This window comes from Zootoca vivipara, chromosome 2 (assembly GCF_963506605.1).
Source record: "Zootoca vivipara chromosome 2, rZooViv1.1, whole genome shotgun sequence".
In the NCBI taxonomy this organism is placed as follows: Eukaryota; Metazoa; Chordata; class Lepidosauria; order Squamata; family Lacertidae; genus Zootoca; species Zootoca vivipara.
This window is the reverse complement of record NC_083277.1, coordinates 5,297,237-5,320,060: the sequence shown is the minus strand read 5'-3', so window position 1 is coordinate 5,320,060 and position 22,824 is coordinate 5,297,237. Positions and strand designations below refer to the sequence as shown.

Here is a 22,824-nt window from a genome sequence, read left to right as displayed (position 1 = left end):
ACCACTGTACAGTCATACCATGGATCTCAAATGCCTTGGCTGCTGAACAAATTGGATCCCGAACGATTGAAACCTGTATGTGAATGCTCTGGTTTTTGAACGGTTTCGGGAGTCAAATGGACTCCCGCAACACATTCTGGTTGAGATCAAGGTACAATTGTACAGTATTCCCGTTTGTACATTGATTTGATATCTTTAATACATTCACTGATGAGTAAATAAACCATTCATCCAGATATTTCGGTGAAGATGTTAACGGCATTTCTCAACTTTCAAGGCTTCTGTAATTTCAGTCTCCACCGTTAACACAACACAGTTCAAAGCAATTACTTTGGGAAACCTTCTCTTTATCACTGCGGAGGGAAAGGGGGAGATCAGCAGGCAGACCACACCAGGCTCTGCATCCCTTTTTGGGTTAAATCCTGCTCTCCAAACTCTGCTTCACACCGGGTTGGAGCAGAGCTGTCTTTAAAAGGACCTGGAGGAGAAGAGGGCAGAGGTTACAGAAAGACCTGTGAGATCACCAGTTTCTCGGAATGTTCCTCTTCCTCAGATTTTTGTGGGAGAGCTGTGACTTTGTTTGTGATCTTGGTGAGAGCACGGAGTCTGTGAGGTGAAGTGCATCAGAAGGACAAGGAGTGATATTCGTTTCTACATATATTGTAATCTTGTATTATTGTAACATTTTTATACATAACTAATTATTGCTTAAGTTGCCTGCTGTTGCTTTAGTTTTCTGTGCACACCTTAGAAATACTTTCCATGCTAAGTATACGGTAATAGAATTGGAACAAAAATAATAATCAATGAATGAAATAAAACAGAACATGTGTAAACTTTCCTTATAGAAGGAGAACACTCTGTAATCTGTTCTCATACTCTGACATTTAGGGGTTCCTAAGAAGTAAATTTGATGATGCCTACGTCAGAGTAAAATGCTCAAAAATGGCTTCAGCATGCCATTTTTAGTCTGCGTAGGATTTAGGGCTCTTCAAGCAAATCCTGCCCTAAGCCAGGAAAATGTCCCTCTCTGATTTCCTGACCTCTTCCACTTCGTTATATTGTCCCACTGTATTGGAATAACACAGTTACAGATGTAAGAGTTTTGTTAGTGATACTGAAGTCCTTCTTTTCTTTAGATGCAAAGCTTTGCACTAAATGCCCAGAAGATCAGCATGCAAATCAAGTGCGAGACAAATGTATCCCCAAAACGATAACATTTCTGACTTATGAAGAAACCTTGGGGATTGTCCTGGTTTCCTTTGCCCTCTTCTTGTCCTTGACCACTGGCATTGTGCTAGGAATCTTCATTAAATACAAGGAAACTCCCATAGTCAAAGCTAACAATCGAGACTTATCCTATATCCTCCTCATCTCCCTCCTGCTTTCCTTTTTGTCCGCCTTCCTGTTCATTGGCCGGCCAAGCAAAGTGACCTGCCTTCTCCGACAAACAGCCTTCAGCATCATATTTTCATTCGCTGTCTCTTCTGTGTTGGCAAAAACCATCACTGTGGTGCTGGCCTTCTTGGCCACAAAGCCAGGGAACAAGGCGAGGAGATGGCTGGGGAAGAGTCTGTCCAACTCCATTGTCCTTTCCTGTTCTAGTATGCAAATTGTCATCTGCACCATCTGGCTGGGAATTTCCCCACCCTTCCCAGACTCCGACATGCACTCACAAGTTGGAGAGATAATTCTTCTATGCAATGAAGGATCTGTTGCCATGTTTTACACTGTCCTTGGCTACATGGGCTTCCTGGCAGCCATCTGCTTCACGGTGGCTTTCTTAGCCAGGAAGCTTCCAGGGTCTTTCAATGAAGCCAAGCTGATCACCTTCAGCATGCTGGTCTTCTGCAGTGTGTGGGTGTCCTTTGTGCCCACTTACCTGAGCACCAAGGGGAAGTACATGGTAGCTGTGCAGGTCTTCTCTATGTTGGCCTCCAGTACTGGGCTTCTGGGCTGCATCTTCATTCCCAAGTGCTACATTATCATATTCCAGCCAGATCTGAACACAAAAGCACATCTAACTACAAAAAGTGAAGGAAGTTTCTGATTCTTAGCTTCACATAAAATATGATGTTGTTAACGTTTACCCTACCCTGGTTTGTGTCAGGGAAACTGGAAACATTATTAAGTCATAGAACCACAAATGATATAAGTGTGTGTGCAATTGTCTTGCCACAAACCTCTTCACCCTTGAAAATGACTCTATGGAACAGTCTTAAATTTGCAGAGGAAAACGTGTAATCTAACAAAGTGATAATATGAATGGACCCTCCTTTTTTTTGAATTGTAAGTTTTATTGTATTAATCCTAGTACATTCTTATATACATTATATACATTTTTGTATACGTATACAATATTCCATTTCAAATGTTAAGAAATAAAGATTATTACAAACTTTAAAAAGTCTTCTTGTTATTTTTTTCCCTTTCCAAATTATTTGCTGTACTGTAATTCAATAAGAATACGAAGACAAAACCTAAGAAAAAGAAAAAAGAAAAAAAGAAGGAAAAACTACAAAAAAGAGAAAAAAGAAAAAATATATATAAAAGAAAAAATATATAAAAATAAAAATTGGACTTCCTGTCACCTCCTGAAGTGCATCACATTAGTATTATTGATGTACCTGCTTTTCTCACCATCGTCTTGCTTTCATTTTTTTGTACATCCATATCAGGTCTACCTGCATTTTCCTATTGATTTTATGCTACATTATACATGAGTCATTCATTATACAGTGGAACCTCGGTTTATGAACACCTCGGTTTATGAATTTTCGGTTTATGAACGCCGCGGACCCATCTGGAACGGATTAATTCATTTTCCATTACTTTCAATGGGAAAGTTCGCTTCAGTTTATGAACGCTTACTCCGCGGACCGTCTGGAACGGATTAATTCACTTTCCACGGCTGAATCGGGCCCCGCCACCTCCGCTAGCGGCCTCCTGCTGCCTTGTTTGCTCGACCCAAGGCCGGATCGGGCCCCGTCGCCGCCGCTAGCGGCCTCCCGCCACCTCGGGCGCTCCGCCCACGGCTGGATCGGGCCCCGTCGCCTCCGCTAGCGGCCTCCTGCTGCCTTGTTTGCTCTGCCCAAGGCCGGATCGGGCCCCATGGCCGCCGCTAGTGGCCTCCCGCCGCCTCAGGCGCTTCGCCCACGGCTGGATCGGGCCCCATTGTCGCCACTAGCGGCCTTCCGCCACCTCGGGCGCTCCGCCCACGGCTGAATCGGCCCCTTTGCCTCCGCTAGCGTCCTCCTGCCACCTTGTTTGCTCGACCCAAGGCCGGATCAGACCCCATCGCCGCCGCTAGCGGTCTCCCGCCGCTTCGGCCGCTCCGCCCACGGCTGAATCGGGCCCCGCCGCCTCCGCTAGCGGCCTCCTGCTGCCTTGTTTGCTCGACCCAAGGCCGGATCGGGCCCCGTCGCCGCCGCTAGCGGCCTCCCGCCACCTCGGGCGCTCCGCCCACGGCTGGATCGGGCCCCGTCGCCTCCGCTAGCGGCCTCCTGCTGCCTTGTTTGCTCTGCCCAAGGCCGGATCGGGCCCCATCGCCGCCACTAGCGGCCTCCCACCGCCTTGGGAGCTCTGCCCAAGGCCGGATCGGGCCCCATGGCCGCCGCTAGTGGCCTCCTGCCGCCTCAGGCGCTTCGCCCACGGCTGGATCGGGCCCCATTGTCGCCACTAGCAGCCTCCAGCCACCTCGGGCACTTCACCCACGGCTGGATCAGACCTCGTCACCTCCGCTAGCGGCCTCCTGTCGCTTCGTGCACTCGACCCATGGCCGGATCGGGCCCCGCGTCCGCTGCTAGCAGCCTCCCGCCGCCTTGGGCGCTCGGCCCATGGCTGGATCGGGCCCCGCCGCCTCGGGGGCTCGGCCTACGGCCAGATCGGTCCCCGCCGCCACCACTAGCTGGCCTCCCACCAGATAGCCGCCTTCCCCACTTGGCCTACGGCCGGATCAGGCCCCCGCCGCCACCACTAACCTGCCGCCTCGCCGCCACCCACCCGCGCTCCCTGCGCTGAAAGGTAATAAGATATATAAGATATCTTTATTGTCATTGTCCCCTTGCGGGAACAATGAAATTACTCGGTTGCTACATCCACTCCGATAAAGCATTCCGCATAATCCAAAATTATAAAAACCTAATTAAAGAGTTAGGGAGCAACCAGCCGCTGCGTCTCCACGCGCTGCCATTTTAGCCATTTAATGTTGCTGTGCATGCCTTTAAAGTCTCTTTTAAAGGGTCTTTTTCCTAGGCTCCGGAACGAATTAATCCATTCCCAATGCATTCCTATGGGAAACATCGTTTTGACTTACGAATGTTTCTACTTACGAATGTGCATTCGGAACGGATTAAATTCGTAAGCAGAGGTTCCACTGTATTTTCCTTTCATAGAGGTCCTGAGATTGAAATTCTATTACAGTGGTACCTCTACTTACGAATAACTCTACTTATGAATGTTTCTACTTACGCATGGAGCTCCGTCCGCCATCTTGGATGCTGTTTAGAGAGGATTTTTTCCTACTTACAAATTTTTTGATAGGGTTGCTTCGACTTACGGATTTTTTCTCCCAATGCATTCCTATGGGATTCGACTTACATTTTTTTTCGACTTATGAATGTGCGTTCGGAATGCATTAAATTCATAAGTAGAGGTACCACTGTACAGTCATACCATGGATCTCAAATGCCTTGGCTGCTGAACAAATTGGATCCCGAACGATTGAAACCTGTATGTGAATGCTCTGGTTTTTGAACGGTTTCGGGAGTCAAATGGACTCCCGCAACACATTCTGGTTGAGATCAAGGTACAATTGTACAGTATTCCCGTTTGTACATTGATTTGATATCTTTAATACATTCACTGATGAGTAAATAAACCATTCATCCAGATATTTCGGTGAAGATGTTAACGGCATTTCTCAACTTTCAAGGCTTCTGTAATTTCAGTCTCCACCGTTAACACAACACAGTTCAAAGCAATTACTTTGGGAAACCTTCTCTTTATCACTGCGGAGGGAAAGGGGGAGATCAGCAGGCAGACCACACCAGGCTCTGCATCCCTTTTTGGGTTAAATCCTGCTCTCCAAACTCTGCTTCACACCGGGTTGGAGCAGAGCTGTCTTTAAAAGGACCTGGAGGAGAAGAGGGCAGAGGTTACAGAAAGACCTGTGAGATCACCAGTTTCTCGGAATGTTCCTCTTCCTCAGATTTTTGTGGGAGAGCTGTGACTTTGTTTGTGATCTTGGTGAGAACACGGAGTCTGTGAGGTGAAGTGCATCAGAAGGACAAGGAGTGATATTCGTTTCTACATATATTGTAATCTTGTATTATTGTAACATGTTTATACATAACTGATTATTGCTTAAGTTGCCTGCTGTTGCTTTAGTTTTCTGTGCACACCTTAGAGATACTTTCCATGCTAAGTATACGGTAATAGAATTGGAACAAAAATAATAATCAATGAATGAAATAAAACAGAACATGTGTAAACTTTCCTTATAGAAGGAGAACACTCTGTAATCTGTTCTCATACTCTGACATTTAGGGGTTCCTAAGAAGTAAATTTGATGATGCCTACGTCAGAGTAAAATGCTCAAAAATGGCTTCAGCATGCCTTTTTTAGTCTGCGTAGGATTTAGGGCTCTTCAAGCAAATCCTGCCCTAAGCCAGGAAAATGTCCCTCTCTGATTTCCTGACCTCTTCCACTTCGTTATATTGTCCCACTGTATTGGAATAACAATACAGTCCATGGGGTCACGAAGAGTCGGACACGACTAAATGACTAAACAACAACAACAACATTGGAATAACACAGTTACAGATGTAAGAGTTTTGTTAGTGATACTGAAGTCCTTCTTTTCTTTAGATGCAAAGCTTTGCACTAAATGCCCAGAAGATCAGCATGCAAATCAAGTGCGAGACAAATGTATCCCCAAAACGATAACATTTCTGACTTATGAAGAAACCTTGGGGATTGTCCTGGTTTCCTTTGCCCTCTTCTTGTCCTTGACCACTGGCATTGTGCTAGGAATCTTCATTAAATACAAGGAAACTCCCATAGTCAAAGCTAACAATCGAGACTTATCCTATATCCTCCTCATCTCCCTCCTGCTTTCCTTTTTGTCCGCCTTCCTGTTCATTGGCCGGCCAAGCAAAGTGACCTGCCTTCTCCGACAAACAGCCTTCAGCATCATATTTTCATTCGCTGTCTCTTCTGTGTTGGCAAAAACCATCACTGTGGTGCTGGCCTTCTTGGCCACAAAGCCAGGGAACAAGGCGAGGAGATGGCTGGGGAAGAGTCTGTCCAACTCCATTGTCCTTTCCTGTTCTAGTATGCAAATTGTCATCTGCACCATCTGGCTGGGAATTTCCCCACCCTTCCCAGACTCCGACATGCACTCTCAAGTTGGAGAGATAATTCTTCTATGCAATGAAGGATCTGTTGCCATGTTTTACACTGTCCTTGGCTACATGGGCTTCCTGGCGGCCATCTGCTTCACGGTGGCTTTCTTAGCCAGGAAGCTTCCAGGGTCTTTCAATGAAGCCAAGCTGATCACCTTCAGCATGCTGGTCTTCTGCAGTGTGTGGGTGTCCTTTGTGCCCACTTACCTGAGCACCAAGGGGAAGTACATGGTAGCTGTGCAGGTCTTCTCTATGTTGGCCTCCAGTACTGGGCTTCTGGGCTGCATCTTCATTCCCAAGTGCTACATTATCATATTCCAGCCAGATCTGAACATAAAAGCACATCTAACTACAAAAAGTGAAGGAATTTCTGATTGTTAGCTTCACATAAAATATGATGTTGTTAACGTTTACCCTACCCTGGTTTGTGTCAGGGAAACTGGAAACATTATTAAGTCATAGAACCACAAATGATATAAGTGTGTGTGCAATTGTCTTGCCACAAACCTCTTCACCCTTGAAAATAACTCTATGGAACAGTCTTAAATTTGCAGAGGAAAACGTGTAATCTAACAAAGTGATAATATGAATGGACCCTCCTTTTTTTGAATTGTAAGTTTTATTATATTAATCCTAGTACATTCTTATATACATTATATACATTTTTGTATACGTATACAATATTCCATTTCAAATGTTAAGAAATAAAGATTATTACAAACTTTAAAAAGTCTTCTTGTTATTTTTTTTCCCTTTCCAAATTATTTGCTGTACTGTAATTCAATAAGAATACGAAGACAAAACCTAAGAAAAAGAAAAAAGAAAAAAAGAAGGAAAAACTACAAAAAAGAGAAAAAAGAAAAAATATATATAAAAGAAAAAATATATAAAAATAAAAATTGGACTTCCTGTCACCTCCTGAAGTGCATCACATTAGTATTATTGATGTACCTGCTTTTCTCACCATCGTCTTGCTTTCATTTTTTTGTACATCCATATCAGGTCTACCTGCATTTTCCTATGGATTTTATGTTACATTATACATGAGTCATTCATTATACAGTGGAACCTCGGTTTATGAACACCTCGGTTTATGAATTTTCGGTTTATGAACGCCGCGGACCCATCTGGAATGGATTAATCCACTTTCCATTACTTTCAATGGGAAAGTTCGCTTCAGTTTATGAACGCTTACTCCGCGGACCGTCTGGAATGGATTAATTCACTTTCCATTACTTTCAATGGGAAAGTTTGCTTCAGTTTATGAACGTTTCAGTTTATGAACAGACTTCCGGAACCAATTGTGTTCATAAACCGAGGTACCACTGTACATTATACATGAGTAATAATATGAATGGACTCTCCTAGATGCCTATTCTATGACAAAAATGGAAAAATAAAAATGCAGCTCCCTTTAATGATTGAAGATATGTAGAAAGTCGCTACACATGAATAAGTTGTGTACAAGTGTAGATTTGCCATGGACAAATGTAACAATATATGGAATTCATTTTTCTAAATACCATATTAGATTTAGGTCTGGTGAACTGCAACAAGAATTTTCTCCCCTTTTTTATAATGTACACAGTATATTTTTTTATTGTTTTTCCTCTACTGTTTTTTCTACATGGTTACTATTTCTTGTTTCTTCCTCTTCTTTGTCTCTTATTTTACTCTGTGCACTTGCAATTTTGTACTTAAAAAATAATAAAATAAAATAGTAAACCTTTCCAGCATCTACATATCACAAATAACCAGTACTACAACTGGGTTGTAGTAGCAGTTATAAACCAAAAGGCTCAAGTTGGAGGCTGCCAGAAATCCCCCCTTTAATAATTCAAAACAGACACAGTATTTTAGGTTTGGGTTTTGGGCATTAATTTGGCCACAACTTTATTTAAATACATTTTAATTTGAGTGTTGGCTTAGGCTTTTGGTTAATCATTCATCCTTCTCTAAGAAGGACCATCTTCATCTGTCCATTTAGGACAGGACTCAATTCATCTGTCCACGTGGGACAGGACTCACATCATCTGCCCACTTGGGACAGGACTCACAATCTGTCCACTTGGGACAATACCAGCTCTGACTTCCCCAAGGGTATAGAGAAGTCAAGTAAACACCCCTGGGAGAGGAGGTAGCCGTGCCCAGACATTCTCCCCTCTCGACCAAGAATGTTCCCCAAGGCTCGTACTCTATAATGGCCCCCCAGCCCCGCCTGTGGCGGGGATGTAAGGACGAGAGCGTAAGCCCCAGGATTCCTTTAACGGAATACTTCTATGTGGAGCAACATAAAGGAGTGGGGGGTAGGCATGTGGATGCCACACCCCTCTTCCAACCAGATTCGATAACCAAAAGACTAACCGCCAACCTAACAAGTTGTGACGATTTGCTAAGCAGTAGGCAAAAACCAAGTGGCAAAGCCAATCAGCCAAATGGCAAAATTCCTACTGGACCCTTGCAAAGCAAGCGGCCCCCATGACGGCGATGGTGGGCTTGGAGAGTTTGCATACATACACTGTACCCCACCATCACCATATTCTGGTCAGAACTTCTTCCACGCCTGCAATGGCGCAGCAACTCCACACCTATAAGGCTTAATGACACCATTGAAAAAATAAACAGGGCATTGCATGCAGCAATCACGTGCATTGGGGGGTCACGTTGTGAAGCATCCCGGCATCAAAATATACAGGAAGGAGCTGTTCCGGCCTGATGGTGTACACCTCACAGCCGCTGGTAACAATTATTGGCTGAGCGACATTAGGCATGGCCTATTGGAATGGTTGGTGGTTTGTGAAGCGTCTTTTCAGGTGCAGGTAGTCTCGGCGGCGAGACCTCGATTGGCGGTCTCGGGTGGCGGTTGCAGGTCTTGAGCAGAATCCTTTAGACATTTACCAAAATGGGGGGGCGTGGGGGAGGTGACCCCCGCCCCCATTGCGGCGGTGATACCGGGATTCCTGTTAAAGGGGTCTAGGCGGGAGGCATTGACCATTCGCCGAGGAGCCGTCATTGCCCTCCCCCTCCAGCGACGGCGAAAAGGGGGACGGGCTATATGCTTGAACATATGTTCTCCAGAGCTAGCCCAACCCCCATATATGCTGGATAACCTGGAAATTACCCAGGCGCTGGGAAGATAAACGCCCAGTGCCTGTGCCAAGGTCTCCCTACATCTGAATCTTAATAAAGTTGGGGCCAATTTTAATCCCATAGAACATTGTCTGGTGTCATTATTCTGCTCGGGGGCTGACTGGGGTTTTGGGGGTCTCCGCCTGACTGAGCAATAAGGATGGAAAGGCCCTACAATCCTATATCTCTTACAATCAGATGGACTTGTTACTGAAGAGGTCCATTTCATTGACATGTACTGATGTAAATCAATATAGTGTTTCAGAGCAATACAACACATTTTCAATAATCTGCCCCAAACTCCACTAACACCTGCAGTGGAAGACACTGTTTTTGAATGTATAATGGATTGTTACCTGCTGGACACTATAGATAACATTTATATTAATAGCCTTCCTCTGCCCAACTATGTATGAATGAAATTCTTCCAAGGAAGGAGCAATCTTCTGGGGTCATCACCGCACCATGAATGTAAAGCACATGTATACCACTTTAACATTCATGACTTCCTACAAAGAATCCTGGGAGGTGTAGATAGTTAAAGGTGCTTAGTTAGGAGCCCCCTCTGTTCAAGGTCTCTAATAAAGAGATAAGCAATGAGCTAACAAAGGCACTAGGATAAGGGGACGACAGAGGACAAGATGGTTGGACAGTGTTTTCGAAGCTACGAACTTAAGTTTGACCAAACTGTGGGAGGCAGTGGAAGACAGGAGTGCCTGGCGTGCTATGGTCCATGGGGTCACAAAGAGTCGGACACGACTAAACGACTAAACAGCAACAGCAACAACAACAACAAAGGTTCAGGTTAAAGATACAACCCAACCAGCTCACTTATGCATCTGCCTTATACAGTGGCAACAATACCTGGACTTTGCTTAGCTTTCTCCCGCTAACAAAGGAAGTGATGGGTGTCTAAAGCCCCACAGCCTCCCCACCCCAACTCAGTCGAGGAGCATCCCCAGCAGAAGAAGGAAGGTGTGCCGGTGGCCACATTGCGCTGGTCATGCAGTGACTGAATCACATGCCTTCTCGGTAGTGGCACCCACCCTGTGGAATGCCCTCCCACCAGAGGTCAAAGAGAACACCAATTACCAGACCTCCAGACGGCATCTCAAGGCAGCCCTGTTTAGGGAAGCTTTTAATGTTTGATGGATTTCTGTATTTTATTATTTTATTGGAAGCCGCCCAGATTGGCTGGGGGAACCCAACCAGATGGGGTGGTATATATAAATAATAATAATAATAATAATAATAATAATAATAATAATAATAATAATCACCCATCCTCTTTTTGCCTCTGATCTTTGGTCAAGAAATATTCCAAAGATTCAAAGAGTGACACAGCCCTGTCCCTCCTTGGAAAGCAGGCATCTTGCTTTCCTTGGTCAAATCTCACCCCCCCCCCCTGTATGTACTCATGTGGTGAAGCCAAATGTTCAAGGCAAATTAGGTGGGAATGTGCTCTTATTTCTGTTGAAAACTGATGAAAGAACCTGGATAAGCAATTTCAATAGGCTTTCCCCCCCAACAAAGGCTTGCATAAAGACATACAAGGGGCTCCAAATGATCAGATCAAAGACTCCAGTCTACTTAAGCTACCTGCTCTCACAGCAGCCGACAGGGAAAGCATATCTCTCTCTCCTCTCTTGCAGCTACCTGCTCTCACAGAAGCCAATAAGATGCTCCAATGGGAAGCCACAAGCAGGGTTTTGCTGCAATGAGTATTCAGAGGCATCCTGCCTGTGACATTGGAGGTTAGCACAAAGCTATCAAGCTATAAGCCACTGAGAAGCTTGTCCTACATGAATTTGGCCAGTCCTCTTTTAAAGCCATCCTAGATCATGGTCATCACGGAATCCTGTGGCAATTAATTCCACAAGTTAACTGTGTGGAAATGTGCTTCCTGTTCTCTGTCCTGACTCTTCTAACAATCAGCTTCATTGGATGTCCATGAATTGTATAAACAAAATAAAAAAATTCCTTCCAGTAGCACCTTAGATACCAACTAAGTTTGTCATTGGTATCCGCTTTCGTGTGCATGCACACTTCTTCAGAATTGTATAGTTTATTAGGATTGGAGCCTAGGAGACCAAGGTTTTAGTTCCACTTGAGTCCAAAATTCTAGTTTGGAGAGAGAAAACCCTTTCCCCATCTATGTTAATCACACTATGCATGAGTTTATAAACCTCAGTCATGTCCTGCCTTATGAGACTTGATCCATCGTAACTTTTCTATAATTTTCTGAACTTTCCTGAAGTTGATGTTCCTCAAATTTAGCAGGGCCCAGATTGACAGCCCCATCTGTGAGTTCTCACAAACATGCTTTGCTCTCACTCTGCCCCTGCCCATTGAGTCACAGACAGATGCCAGGGAGGTGGACCTTCTGAACATTATAATTATCAAAATCATGGTGATTTATTTATCTAGTCCAGGGATTTCGCCAGGGATGACCTTTGAGTCCTAAAATAAAATAAATATCATAATCACAGGCAGGGTGAGGTAACTTATTGTCACAAGCCTGAAAAAAGACTTGGGTTATAAATATCCGAAGGCTTCCCTGAGAGATTTGGGGCAGGCAGGGCTCCGTTCTGTGGGAGGTTTCCTTTGTCTACCTTTGCTTGAAGATATTGTAGGAGGCCAGGTGTGCTACTAATTTCCTTGCTGCCACAAGAGTGTATGACTCTTGCAGGCATAGCCAGAATGATATTACTTCTGCTGCTATTTATGCTGCTAATGCCCCATGGAGTCAGTGGGATGCTGAAAGCAAAATGTCCATTAAATCGGGAAGAGCGTCATGATCCGTTGAATTATTACAGGCCAGGAGACCACCTCATTAGTGGGGTCATAGTACAAGGTGGTGTTGTAATGAACAAACCTGACTTTTTCCAGCACCCCAGAAACCCTGTTATGTTGTAAGTGACTGTATCTTACCCACCCTGCATTCACAATCACTGCTATGTGCCAGTGATAGCAGCTGATTTCTGACCATCCCTTACAAACCCTTTCCCCTCCTTTGCCCATCTATTGACTTTGAAAGAAGGTTTGGTTATTGAGAGGCAGCATCTAAGTGGCTCTTGGTATCCTGCAAACTGGAAGGTTGATTCTAAACACTTTATTTGTGGCGGCTTCAGTTTAGTTAATACAAATGCAGCATCTAGGGAACAGGTGATCATCTCTTTTCCTGCTTCTTGGGTGTGTTGTCAAACTTCTGCAACGTGTTCAGGTCCTGTTGAATCGAATAGTTGGCCCGGGTTGGGAATAAATTGGACAATATTTTGACTGTCAATTGCTCCATTTGTGGGGTGCTGCTAAATGCAGGGTTTTCTCTGCGAAACATTTGCCAAACTTTAGTGCTGGTTGGAGTGAATCAGACTACAGTACATTTGGTTTTTGGGTGTTAACTAGAAACCCCGGTTTGATGTATGAATTACTTGGTTTGTGGGGAGAAGAAGTTGCTTCAAGAAAGGCTAGTTAAGTGGGCTGGGGAAATTGTTGGAACAACTTCACAAGTCCCGTTGAGTTTGGGAACAGGTGCTACTCATTATGAACTCCTTAATCTTGACCTTCTTCTCAGCCATGATTTAATGTTGCTACGGAAGGTAAACTGCGTTTCCGTGTGCTGCCTTGGTTTTGCCAGAATCGGCATAGTCATGCTGGCCACATGACTTGTAAAAACTGTCTGCGGACAAATGTCGGCCCCCGTGGCCAGTAAAGTGAGATGAGCGCCGTAACCCCAGAGTCGTTCACGACTGGACTTAACTGTCAGGGGTCCTTTACCTTTACTGTTGGAAAACAGCAAAAGCATTTCCTTCTTCTGTGCATGGGATACGTAAAACCACATAAGGCCAGTGCTTGTCTCGCAACCTAGCCAGCAGTTGTTTGAAGCCACTATGTCTATGATACCATAACTCTGCCTATGAAACCTGAGATTTTCTTTCCTGTCCTCTGCGGACAAAATGTCTGCTATTTCTCTCTTTCCTCCCTTCTCATCTTGTCAATAGTTCCTGTCAAGTCTCTGAGTTCCAGAAACTGTAAGTTATCATTCAGATCAAATTCACCCAAGCTGCAAGTTCTCCTAAAAACTATTCATTTTCTTGTTGGAGCACCTGGACAAGTTTCTACTCCTTCAAGTGGACAGTCGAAACAATGGTTTGTTCATTCATTTATTTGCAGTCCAACATTAGAGGACCCTTCTCCCTTCCTGTCTCCCTTATTTGCCATTCAAGAGAGCAACCAGAATCCTCAGCTTTTACCCAATGTCACCCTGGGCTACAACATTTATGAGGCTGCTTTTGATGCCAGAACAGCGGCTGATGCCATGCTAGACAGCATTCCAAGCTACAGCTGTGGAAGACAGAGTAATGTTATAGCTGTTTTTGAAGCAACTACTTCTGAAATTGGCAGCCAGATTTCAAGCATGTTGGGCATCTACAAAATGCCCCAGGTAGGTCTTTGGAGGGGATTGGAGACCAGCTATGTTTCCTTCCTCTTTTCTATATCTCCACCAGTGTTGAGAAACCCATTCACCCCTCCAGAGGTTTCTGAACTGCCAAGCCATCTATTCCTGGCCATTCGCCATCCTTGTGGGGATTGATGGGAGTTCAGCAACATCCCGAGGGCCAAATTTTCCCAATCCCTGCTCTCCAGGGAACACAAATCACAAGCACCCAAAAAGGGAGATCATAGAAAGAATCTCACATTTTAAGAAAGTGGGAACTGATTTGGAAAGCCCTCAGTCTCTTTCTCTCACCCTCACCTGACTGGTATAGGAAGTAGTAGTATCATCATTGTTCAATATAGTTCCTTGCTCCCCAAGATTTCTTCTTTCTTAAGAAGACCAGTGGTTGTCTCTAGAAGCTAAATGAGCATGGAGATTAAGTTTCATGCACTCCTGCAGACCATGTCACTGCTTAGCTTCTGCCTCTGCCTCTCCTTCTGTGAAGTTGCCCATTGTGATTCTAGGAAGAGGTTGGAATGCCATGACCCCTGAAAGCCCCAGATGCCCTATTCTGCCTCAATATTCATTGGAGCCACTTCCATCTATGTGAGCTCTAGATTCTCCATCGGAGGCATGAAATGCTTCCCAGAAGCAACTGGTTAGCCCCTGTGAGAACAGAATGCTGGATTAGATGTCACATGATTATTGGCCTGATCATGTGACAGGGCCTTTCTTTTGTATTCCTGAAAACAAGACACCAATCCTTTTCTTCCTAGATCAGTTTGGGCTCTACTGCATATGATCTTAAAGGAAAAAAACAGTTTCCTTTTATCTACTGGATGGTCCCAAAAGAAAAAACCCAGTACATGGGGATTGTCAAGCTGCTGCTGCATTTTGGATGGACTTGGGTTGGTCTATTTGTTCCAGACAATGGCAATGGAGAAAGGTTCCTGAGTGCCATCAAACCTCTGCTGCTCCACAGTGAGATTTGTGTTGCTTTCTTGGAAATAATTCCTTTTTCCGTCCAGATGATGTCATCCTTACGTTGTAAACCATCTCTCCTGAGACAAGTCAAGGTGTTCATTTACTATGGAGACTCTGAACATGGAAGTTATATAATCACATACTTACAACGCTTTCAGGAAGTGAAGAGATCTGAGGGGATAGTCTGGATCACAACGGATGTTCAGGACATTGACGAGATTTTGTTTTGTGGTTCTCCTTACAACACGCCTGGCCAAGGTTCTTTGTCCTTTGTAAGGAATACACCAAGACAGACAGAATGTAGCTACTATACTCGGCTTTCATACACATCTGAACCGTTCTGTCAGAGAGCATTCTCTTGTTCGTGTTCAAACAATGTGGTATCTATGGAGGGTTGGACAAGATGCACAGAACAACGGGGAACTTTGTCCCAGGAGAAGATTGAGGCAATCTGGTCTCACGATCGCTACAGCACTTACTACGGGATCCAACTTGTTGCTCAGGCTTTAAATGCTGCATATTCATCCAGATCAAAATGGAGGTTAATGGCGGGTAGAGGAGAGAGATTGGACCGTCAAAGGTTGCAGCCATGGCAGGTCTGTCCTCTCCCCTTTTTTGCAAATACTTTGTCCATCTCTGGAATCTTAATTGAATTTTTCATCTATCTTTGTAGCTGTACTATCCTTTGAAGCTAATTAATAAAGAAAAGTATGGGGAAATATTGCTTCACAACATAGGATTTTTAAATAGTTAAGGAGCATTCACTCACATTAATATATATTTTCATAAAATGTATATATCGCTTGACTGATGAAAAAACAGTTTACAAAAGAGTTAAAAGAATAAAATTAGTACAAAGAAATTTAAAACACTAATTTGAACCCTATATTTGAAACCTATAGAAAGTTGAAATCACAATATGATAGATTAACGCAAATTAAAACACATGCAAGCTTTCTAGAGTTTCAAATCGCTTTCTTGGCCATGTCCTCAATATATGTTTATTTGGGTCTTATCCCGAAGAGGATTAAAAATCTGATAAAGGACCAGTTATACTGGCCCAAAAATCATCAAATATAGCTGACACAAGTTCGCTACAAATTAGTAAGAGGTCTGGAACCTTCCTCAATTGTCACAGGAAAACAAGACTACATCCCACAAAATATTCAAGCTCATGAACAGATTTGATATATCAGATGCCCAGGAAACATCCTTCAATTGTTTTGCAATTATATAGTTTACTATCATCTGCAATGGGGTTTGCATATAAGCCTGCAGTTCTCACATGCAACCCTGATACCATGTTTTCTAAATGCTGGTGTTTTCTCCTGCCATTCTAGCTTCAAAGTTTCTTAAAAGAAATCCAGTTTTCTAATTCATCCATAGGAGAGATGTATTTTGATAAGAATGGGGAGCTGACTGCCAACTTTGATATCTGGAACTGGGTCGTGTTTCCCAATAAATCTCACAGCAGAATTAAGGTTGGGACAATCGAGGAACAGGCATCCTCCGACATAAAATTCACCATTAATCCGGAAGCCATTGTGTGGCCTGGGAACTTCAGCAAGGTGATTGCATTTATTTATTTCTTGCATTTATACCCTGTCTAAATTCATGCCCCGAAAGACTCCGGGGGGATGCCTGTGCAGTTGTTAGTAGAGTTGCATCTCCAAGAAGGGACATGATTCCAGGGAGGACTCAGGATGCAGCAGATCAAATTGTAAAAGTTGACTGAACCCATAATAAGCTTGACAGTTCAATAGCAGACCCCTGGAAGGGCAATCTCTTAATAATTCAGTGGCAGAAAAATATAACAGTAAAAAACTTAAAATGTACAATATACTTTAAGTAAATCAATTCGGATTGAGAGAGTGAAGGAACATCAGAGAGAGAGAGAGTAAAAGTAAGAATAACATGTGACCATGTTGGACTGCATTTATAGGCAGTTCAGGGGCAGTTTGACCTGAAAACACAGAGCTCTTTCCAGATGCATGTCTGCTTCCGTGAAAACCTTGGAACCTTGGAAACCTTCCAAACACACTAAAAGGTTCCGGAACACTTCCGTTAGCTTCTGTTTGCTTCCCCACACGAGAGCCAGTGTGGTGTAGTGGTTAAGAGCGGTAGACTCGAAATCTGGTGAACCTGGTTCGCGTCTCCGCTCCTCCACATGCATCTGCCTTGCGCTAGTCACACTTCTCTGAAGTCTCACGGCCCCATGCACCTCACAGAGTGTTTGTTGTGGGGGAAGAAGGGAAAGGAGAAATGTTAGCCGCTTTGAGACTCCTTCGGGTAGTGATAAAGCGGGATATCAAATCCAAACTACTACTACTCTTCTTCTTCTTCTTCTTCTTCTTCTTCTTCTTCTTCTTCTTCTTCTTCTTCTTCTTCTTCTTCTTCTTCTTCTTCTTCTTCTTCTTCTTCTTCTTCTAGCTTCAGTGCCTTCTTTCAGCTTCTATAGCTTTCGTACTTCTGAAATGCCTTTATACCTGATATATCCCTCCTTTTCTCTATGGAGTTCAAAATGCTATACGTGGTTTGTTTTATCGCCACAACAACCCTGTGAAGTAGGACATATTCAGAGCAAGTGAATGGCCCAAGGTCACCCAGGAAGCAATTTGAACCTTGGTCTCTCGGGGTCTTGTCCAACCCTCTAACCGCTACACCACACAGGCTAAATTTGCTAAATTTGGATATTTTCCCAATATGGGCCCGTTTTATATTATCCCTAAGGTGGCCATTTCCAGGAAGACTGCCACTTCCTAGATGTGTACATCTCTGCCGTTTTCCTTGCTTTCTCTGTTTTGCATAGGAATTCAGTTGGAGAGGAGGAAAGAGTGGAGAGGCTGTCCTTACACTTTCCCTTTTTCATCCACTCAGAGGGAGAGATGACAATGCATCAATGGGCCCAAAGTTGACAGAGGAGCCGTAGCTGCCATGTGGGCTTTAACCAGAGCAAAAACAAAAACAAAACTATGCCGTGGTAAATCCCTGAAACGAGTTTGGTGAAGTGAATAATACTGTTGTTGTTTAGTCGTTTAGTCGTGTCCGACTCTTCGTGGCCCCATGGACCATAGCTGTCTTGCACTCCTGTCTTGCACTGCCTCCCGCAATTTGGTCAAACTCATGTTCGTAGCTTCGAGAACACTGTCCAACCATCTTGTCCTCTGTCGTCCCCTTCTCCTAGTGCCCTCAATCTTTCCCAACATCAGGGTCTTTTCCAAGGATTCTTCTCTTCTCATGAGGTGGCCAAAGTATTGGAGCCTCAGCTTCATGATCTGTCCTTCCAGTGAGCACTCAGGGCTGATTTCCTTAAGAATGGATAGGTTTGATCTTCTTGCAGTCCATGCGACTCTCAAGACTCTCCTCCAGCACCATCATTCAAAAGCATCAATTCTTCACCAATCAGCCTTCTTTATGGTCCAGCTCTCACTTCCATACATCACTACTGGGAAAACCATAGCTGTAACTATACGGACCTTTGTCGGCAAGGTGATGTCTCTGCTTTTTAAGATGCTGTCTAGGTTTGTCATTGCTTTTCTCCCAAGAAGCAGGCGTCTTTTAATTTTGTGACAGCTGTCACCATCTGCAATGATCAAGGAGCCCAAGAAAGTAAAATCTCTCACTGCCTCCGTTTCTTCCCCTTCTATTTGCCAGGAGGTGATGGGACCAGGGGCCATGATCTTGGTTTTTTTGATGTTGAGCTTCAGACCATATTTTGCGCTCTCCTCTTTCACCCTCGTTAAAAGGTTCTTTAATTCATCCTCACTTTCTGCCATCAAGGTTGTGTCATCTGCATATCTGAGGTTGTTGGTATTTCTTCCGGCAATCTTAATTCCGGCTTGGGATTCATCTAGTCCAGCCTTTTGCATGATGAATTCTGCATATAAGTTAAATAAGCAGGGAGACAATATACAACCTTGTCGTACTCCTTTCCCAATTTTGCACCAATCAGTTGTTCCATATCCAGTTCTAACTGTAGCTTCTTGTCCCACATAGAGATTTCTCAAGAGACAGATGAGGTGATCAGGCACTCCCATTTCTTTAAGAACTTGCCATAGTTTGCTGCGGTCGACACAGTCAAAGGCTTTTGCATAGTCAATGAAGCAGAAGTAGACGTTTTTCTGGAACTCTCTAGCTTTCTCCATAATCCAGTGCATGTTTGCTATTTGGTCTCTGGTTCCTCTGCCCCTTCGAAATCCAGCTTACACTTCTGGGAGTTCTCGGTCCACATACTGCCTGAGCCTGCCTTGTAGAATTTTAAGCATAACCTTGCTAGCGTGTGAAATGAGCGCAATTGTGCAGTAGTTGGAGCATTCTTTGGCACTGCCCTTCTTTGGGATTGGGATGTAGACTGATCTTCTCCAATCCTCTGGCCATTGCTGAGTTTTCCAAACTTGCTGGCATATTGGGTGTAGCACCTTAACAGCATCATCTTTTAAAATTTTAAATAGTTCAGCTGGAATATCATCACTTCCACTGGCCTTGTTATTTGCAGTGCTTTCTAAGGCCCATTTGACTTCACTCTCCAAGATGTCTGGCTCAAGGTCAGCAACCACACTACCTGGGGTGTACGAGACCTCCATATCTTTCTGGTATAATTCCTCTGTGTATTCTTGCCACCTCTTCTTGATGTCTTCTGCTTCTGTTAGGTCCTTACCACTTTTGTCCTTTATTATGGTAATCTTTGTATGAAATGTTCCTTTCATATCTCCAATTTTCTTGAACAGATCTCTGGTTTTCCCCATTCTATTGTTTTCCTCTATTTCTTTGCATTGCTTGCTTAAGAAGACCCTCTTGTCTCTCCTTGCTATTTTTTGGAAATCTGCATTCAGTTTCCTGTATATTTCCCTATCTCCCTTGCATTTTGCATGCCTCCTTTCCTCCACTATTTGTAAGGCCTCGTTGGACAGCCATTTTGTTTTCTTGCATTTCCTTTTCCTTGGGATGGTTTTCGTTGCTGCCTCCTGTATAAAGTTACGAGCCTCCATCCATAGTTCTTCAGGCACTCTGTCCACCAAATCTAAATCCTTAAACCTGTTCTTCACTTCCACTGTGTATTCATAAGGGATTTGATTTAGATTGTATCTTACTGGCCCAGTGGTTTTTCCTACTTTCTTCAGTTTAAGCTGGAATTTTGCTATAAGAAGCTGATGATCTGAGTTACAGTCGGCTCCGGGTCTTTTTTTTTTAAAGATTTTAAAAAATAGACTTTATTAGAGAATTTTTTTAAAAAATACACACACTAGAAAATATACACACACTAGAAAATTTGAAATAACTTAATAACGTAGGATAGCTTAACAACTTAAATAGCATCGCATAACAAAAATGATATAAGTAACGTAACTGCATATTTAAGCCACCCAACATAAACCAATCAACATAAATAAACAAATCAAAATTAATCTAAACAGATTAACTCAATCAAACTACAAATAATAAACAAAATCAACTTAGATAAACATAACATAACGTAACATAACTTAACATAACATAACAACATAACATAACATAACGTAATATAACATAACAAAAGAATATATATACACACACACACACACACACACACATATATATATATATATATATACAATCCCCAAGTCAGATCTTAACACATGGGCCTATCTCCATAAAATCCATTCATTTTAGTTTAAAATTGGCTTCCAATCGCCAATATATCGCTTCCCTTACTATTATTTCCTCTTTAATTTGCTTTCCCTCTTATTAAATCCAATTGAATTGTTCCTGCATGTTTTCTCTATTCCAGACAAATCACTAGCTCTGTTTTGATGTTTTCTTTTTTAAAATACTCTTCCACGTATCTCCATTCTGATTTTATTCTCTGTTTTGATATGTTCCTAATTACCGCCGTCATTCTTGCTAGGTTCATGAACTTTACTACTTTAATTTGCCACTCTTGGATTGTTGGTATTTCAGTTCCTTTCCATTTCTGGGCTAATACTAATCTCGCCGCGGCGCACGCATATAAGAAAATTTCTTATAAAAATAAGAAATTTTCTGGGATTAGGCTTAATAAAAAATATTCAGGTTTCTTTTCAAACGTAATTTTTATCATTTTCTTCATTTTTTCATATATATCATTCCAAAAATTATATATTTTTTTACATTCCCACCAACAGTGAAAATACGTACCAGTTTTTTCCTGGCACTTCCAACATTTTTTTGTTTCTGTTTTGTAGATTTTAGCTAATTTTTCTGGCGTCAGGTGCCATCTATATACAAGCTTCATCATGTTCTCTTTGATTCCTGAACACGCTGTAAACCTCATTGTCGATCTCCACAATTTATCCCACTGTGCTTTATATATTGGTCTTCCTATATCCTGAGCCCATTTTGTCATCACAGATTTTATCTCCTCATCTTTCAATTCCCACTCCAACAAAAATTTATACATCTTGGACAATGATTTAGTCGTATTATCAATCAAAATTTCTTGTAATTTAGATTTCCCCTCATTAAATCCTAATTCTTTATGTTTTTTAAATAAACTTTGTATTTGTAGGTAATGTAGCCAGCTAGCACAGTGGTGTTTAATCTCTTCGAATGGCTTCAGTATAAATTGATCCCCTTCTTTCACTGTTAGTTCTTGATAAGTTGGCCATTTTCCATCTTTACCTCGGCCACTCATTGTTGTCATTTCTAATGGTGACGCCCACCAGGGCGTCTTTGTTTCTAATAAATTTATATATTCCTCCCAAATTTTAAATACCGATTTTTTAATTATATGATCCGTAAAGCTTTTATCCTTTCCTCTGCTTTCCTGTAATAGGTACGCGTGCCATCCTTTATTATTCCTAAACCCTTCTAATTCCAAGAGTTCACTATTTTCTAATACTATCCATTCCCTCATCCAGCAAAAACATGCGGAGGCATAATATAATTTAAGATCAGGGACCCCCCAGCCACCTCTCTCCTTGCTGTCCGTCAATAGTTTATATTGAATTCTTGCTTTTTTCCCTAGCCATATGAATTTGCTTAGATCTTTTCTCCATGAATCAAAAATTTCTTTCTTTCCTATGATAGGTAACATTTGAAATAAAAACAGGATCTTCGGTAACACTGACATTTTAATCACTGCTATCCTTCCTGATAGAGACAAATTTAACTCTTTCCAGCGGTCCAAATCTTTTTTAATCTCCTTCCATACTCTGAGATAATTGTTCTCATACAGGTTTATATTATTGGGGGTAACAACAATTCCTAAATATCTGATTTTATTAACTATTTCCCAATTTGCAATCTTCTCCAAATCTATTGCTTCTTTCTTCCCTATATTTTTGACTATCATTTTGGTCTTATTCATATTAACTCTAAAGCCTGACACTTCCCCATATTTTTGCAATTTCTCCTTTAAATTAATTATCAAATCTAATGGTTCTTCCAACATTAAGATCACATCATCGGCAAAGGCTTTGGTTTTATAGATGTTCTTCCCCAGTGTTATCCCCTTAATGCTTTTATCTCTTTGGATGTCTTTTAACAGAAATTCAATCGACAAAATGAATAATAAAGGAGATAAGGGGCATCCCTGACGGGTACCCTTTTGGATTTCAAATTCCTCCATTATTTCTCCATTTAATATCAATCTTGCCTTCTGTTCTTTATAGATTGCATTTATCCCCTCTAAGAATTTACCCCCTATTCCAATTTCCCTCAACAATTTTTTCATAAATTCCCATGTCAAATTATCGAAGGCTTTTTCGGCATCCAAAAAGATAAAAGCTACTTTTTTGCTTGGCATCCAATCTAGGTACTTGACTAAATCTAAGAAAATTCTCATATTATTTGACATTTTTCTCCCTGGTAAGAAGCCTTGTTGGTCATGTCCAATGATCCCGTTTAATATCT

The 22,824-nt window shown here is 42.6% G+C and overlaps 2 protein-coding genes across 3 annotated transcripts in view; both read left to right on the top strand.

Moving 5' to 3' along the window:
- Positions 1–1,078: 1,078 nt before the first annotated feature.
- On the top strand, positions 1,079–2,389 carry LOC132591603 (vomeronasal type-2 receptor 26-like; the record flags this gene model as incomplete). The annotated part of the gene is made up of 1 exon (XM_060270876.1): positions 1,079–2,389. A coding segment is annotated over one exon (972 nt), but the record flags the coding sequence as incomplete, so codon positions are not given.
- Positions 2,390–3,860: 1,471 nt separating this feature from the next.
- Positions 3,861–22,824, top strand: part of LOC118081353 (vomeronasal type-2 receptor 26-like) — a 46,693-nt gene continuing 27,729 nt past the window's right edge. Inside the window, exons 1-2 of one of the 2 annotated variants that reach the window (XM_060269800.1) lie at positions 3,871–4,023; positions 4,950–7,087. In XM_060269800.1, coding sequence (XP_060125783.1) covers positions 5,781–6,785 — 1,005 coding nt within the window. In that variant the 5' untranslated portion in view covers positions 3,871–4,023; positions 4,950–5,780 and the 3' untranslated portion in view covers positions 6,786–7,087. Of the gene's footprint in view, positions 4,024–4,949; positions 7,088–22,824 lie in introns of those variants that run through there. The other variant, XR_009556935.1, reaches the window with a different exon arrangement.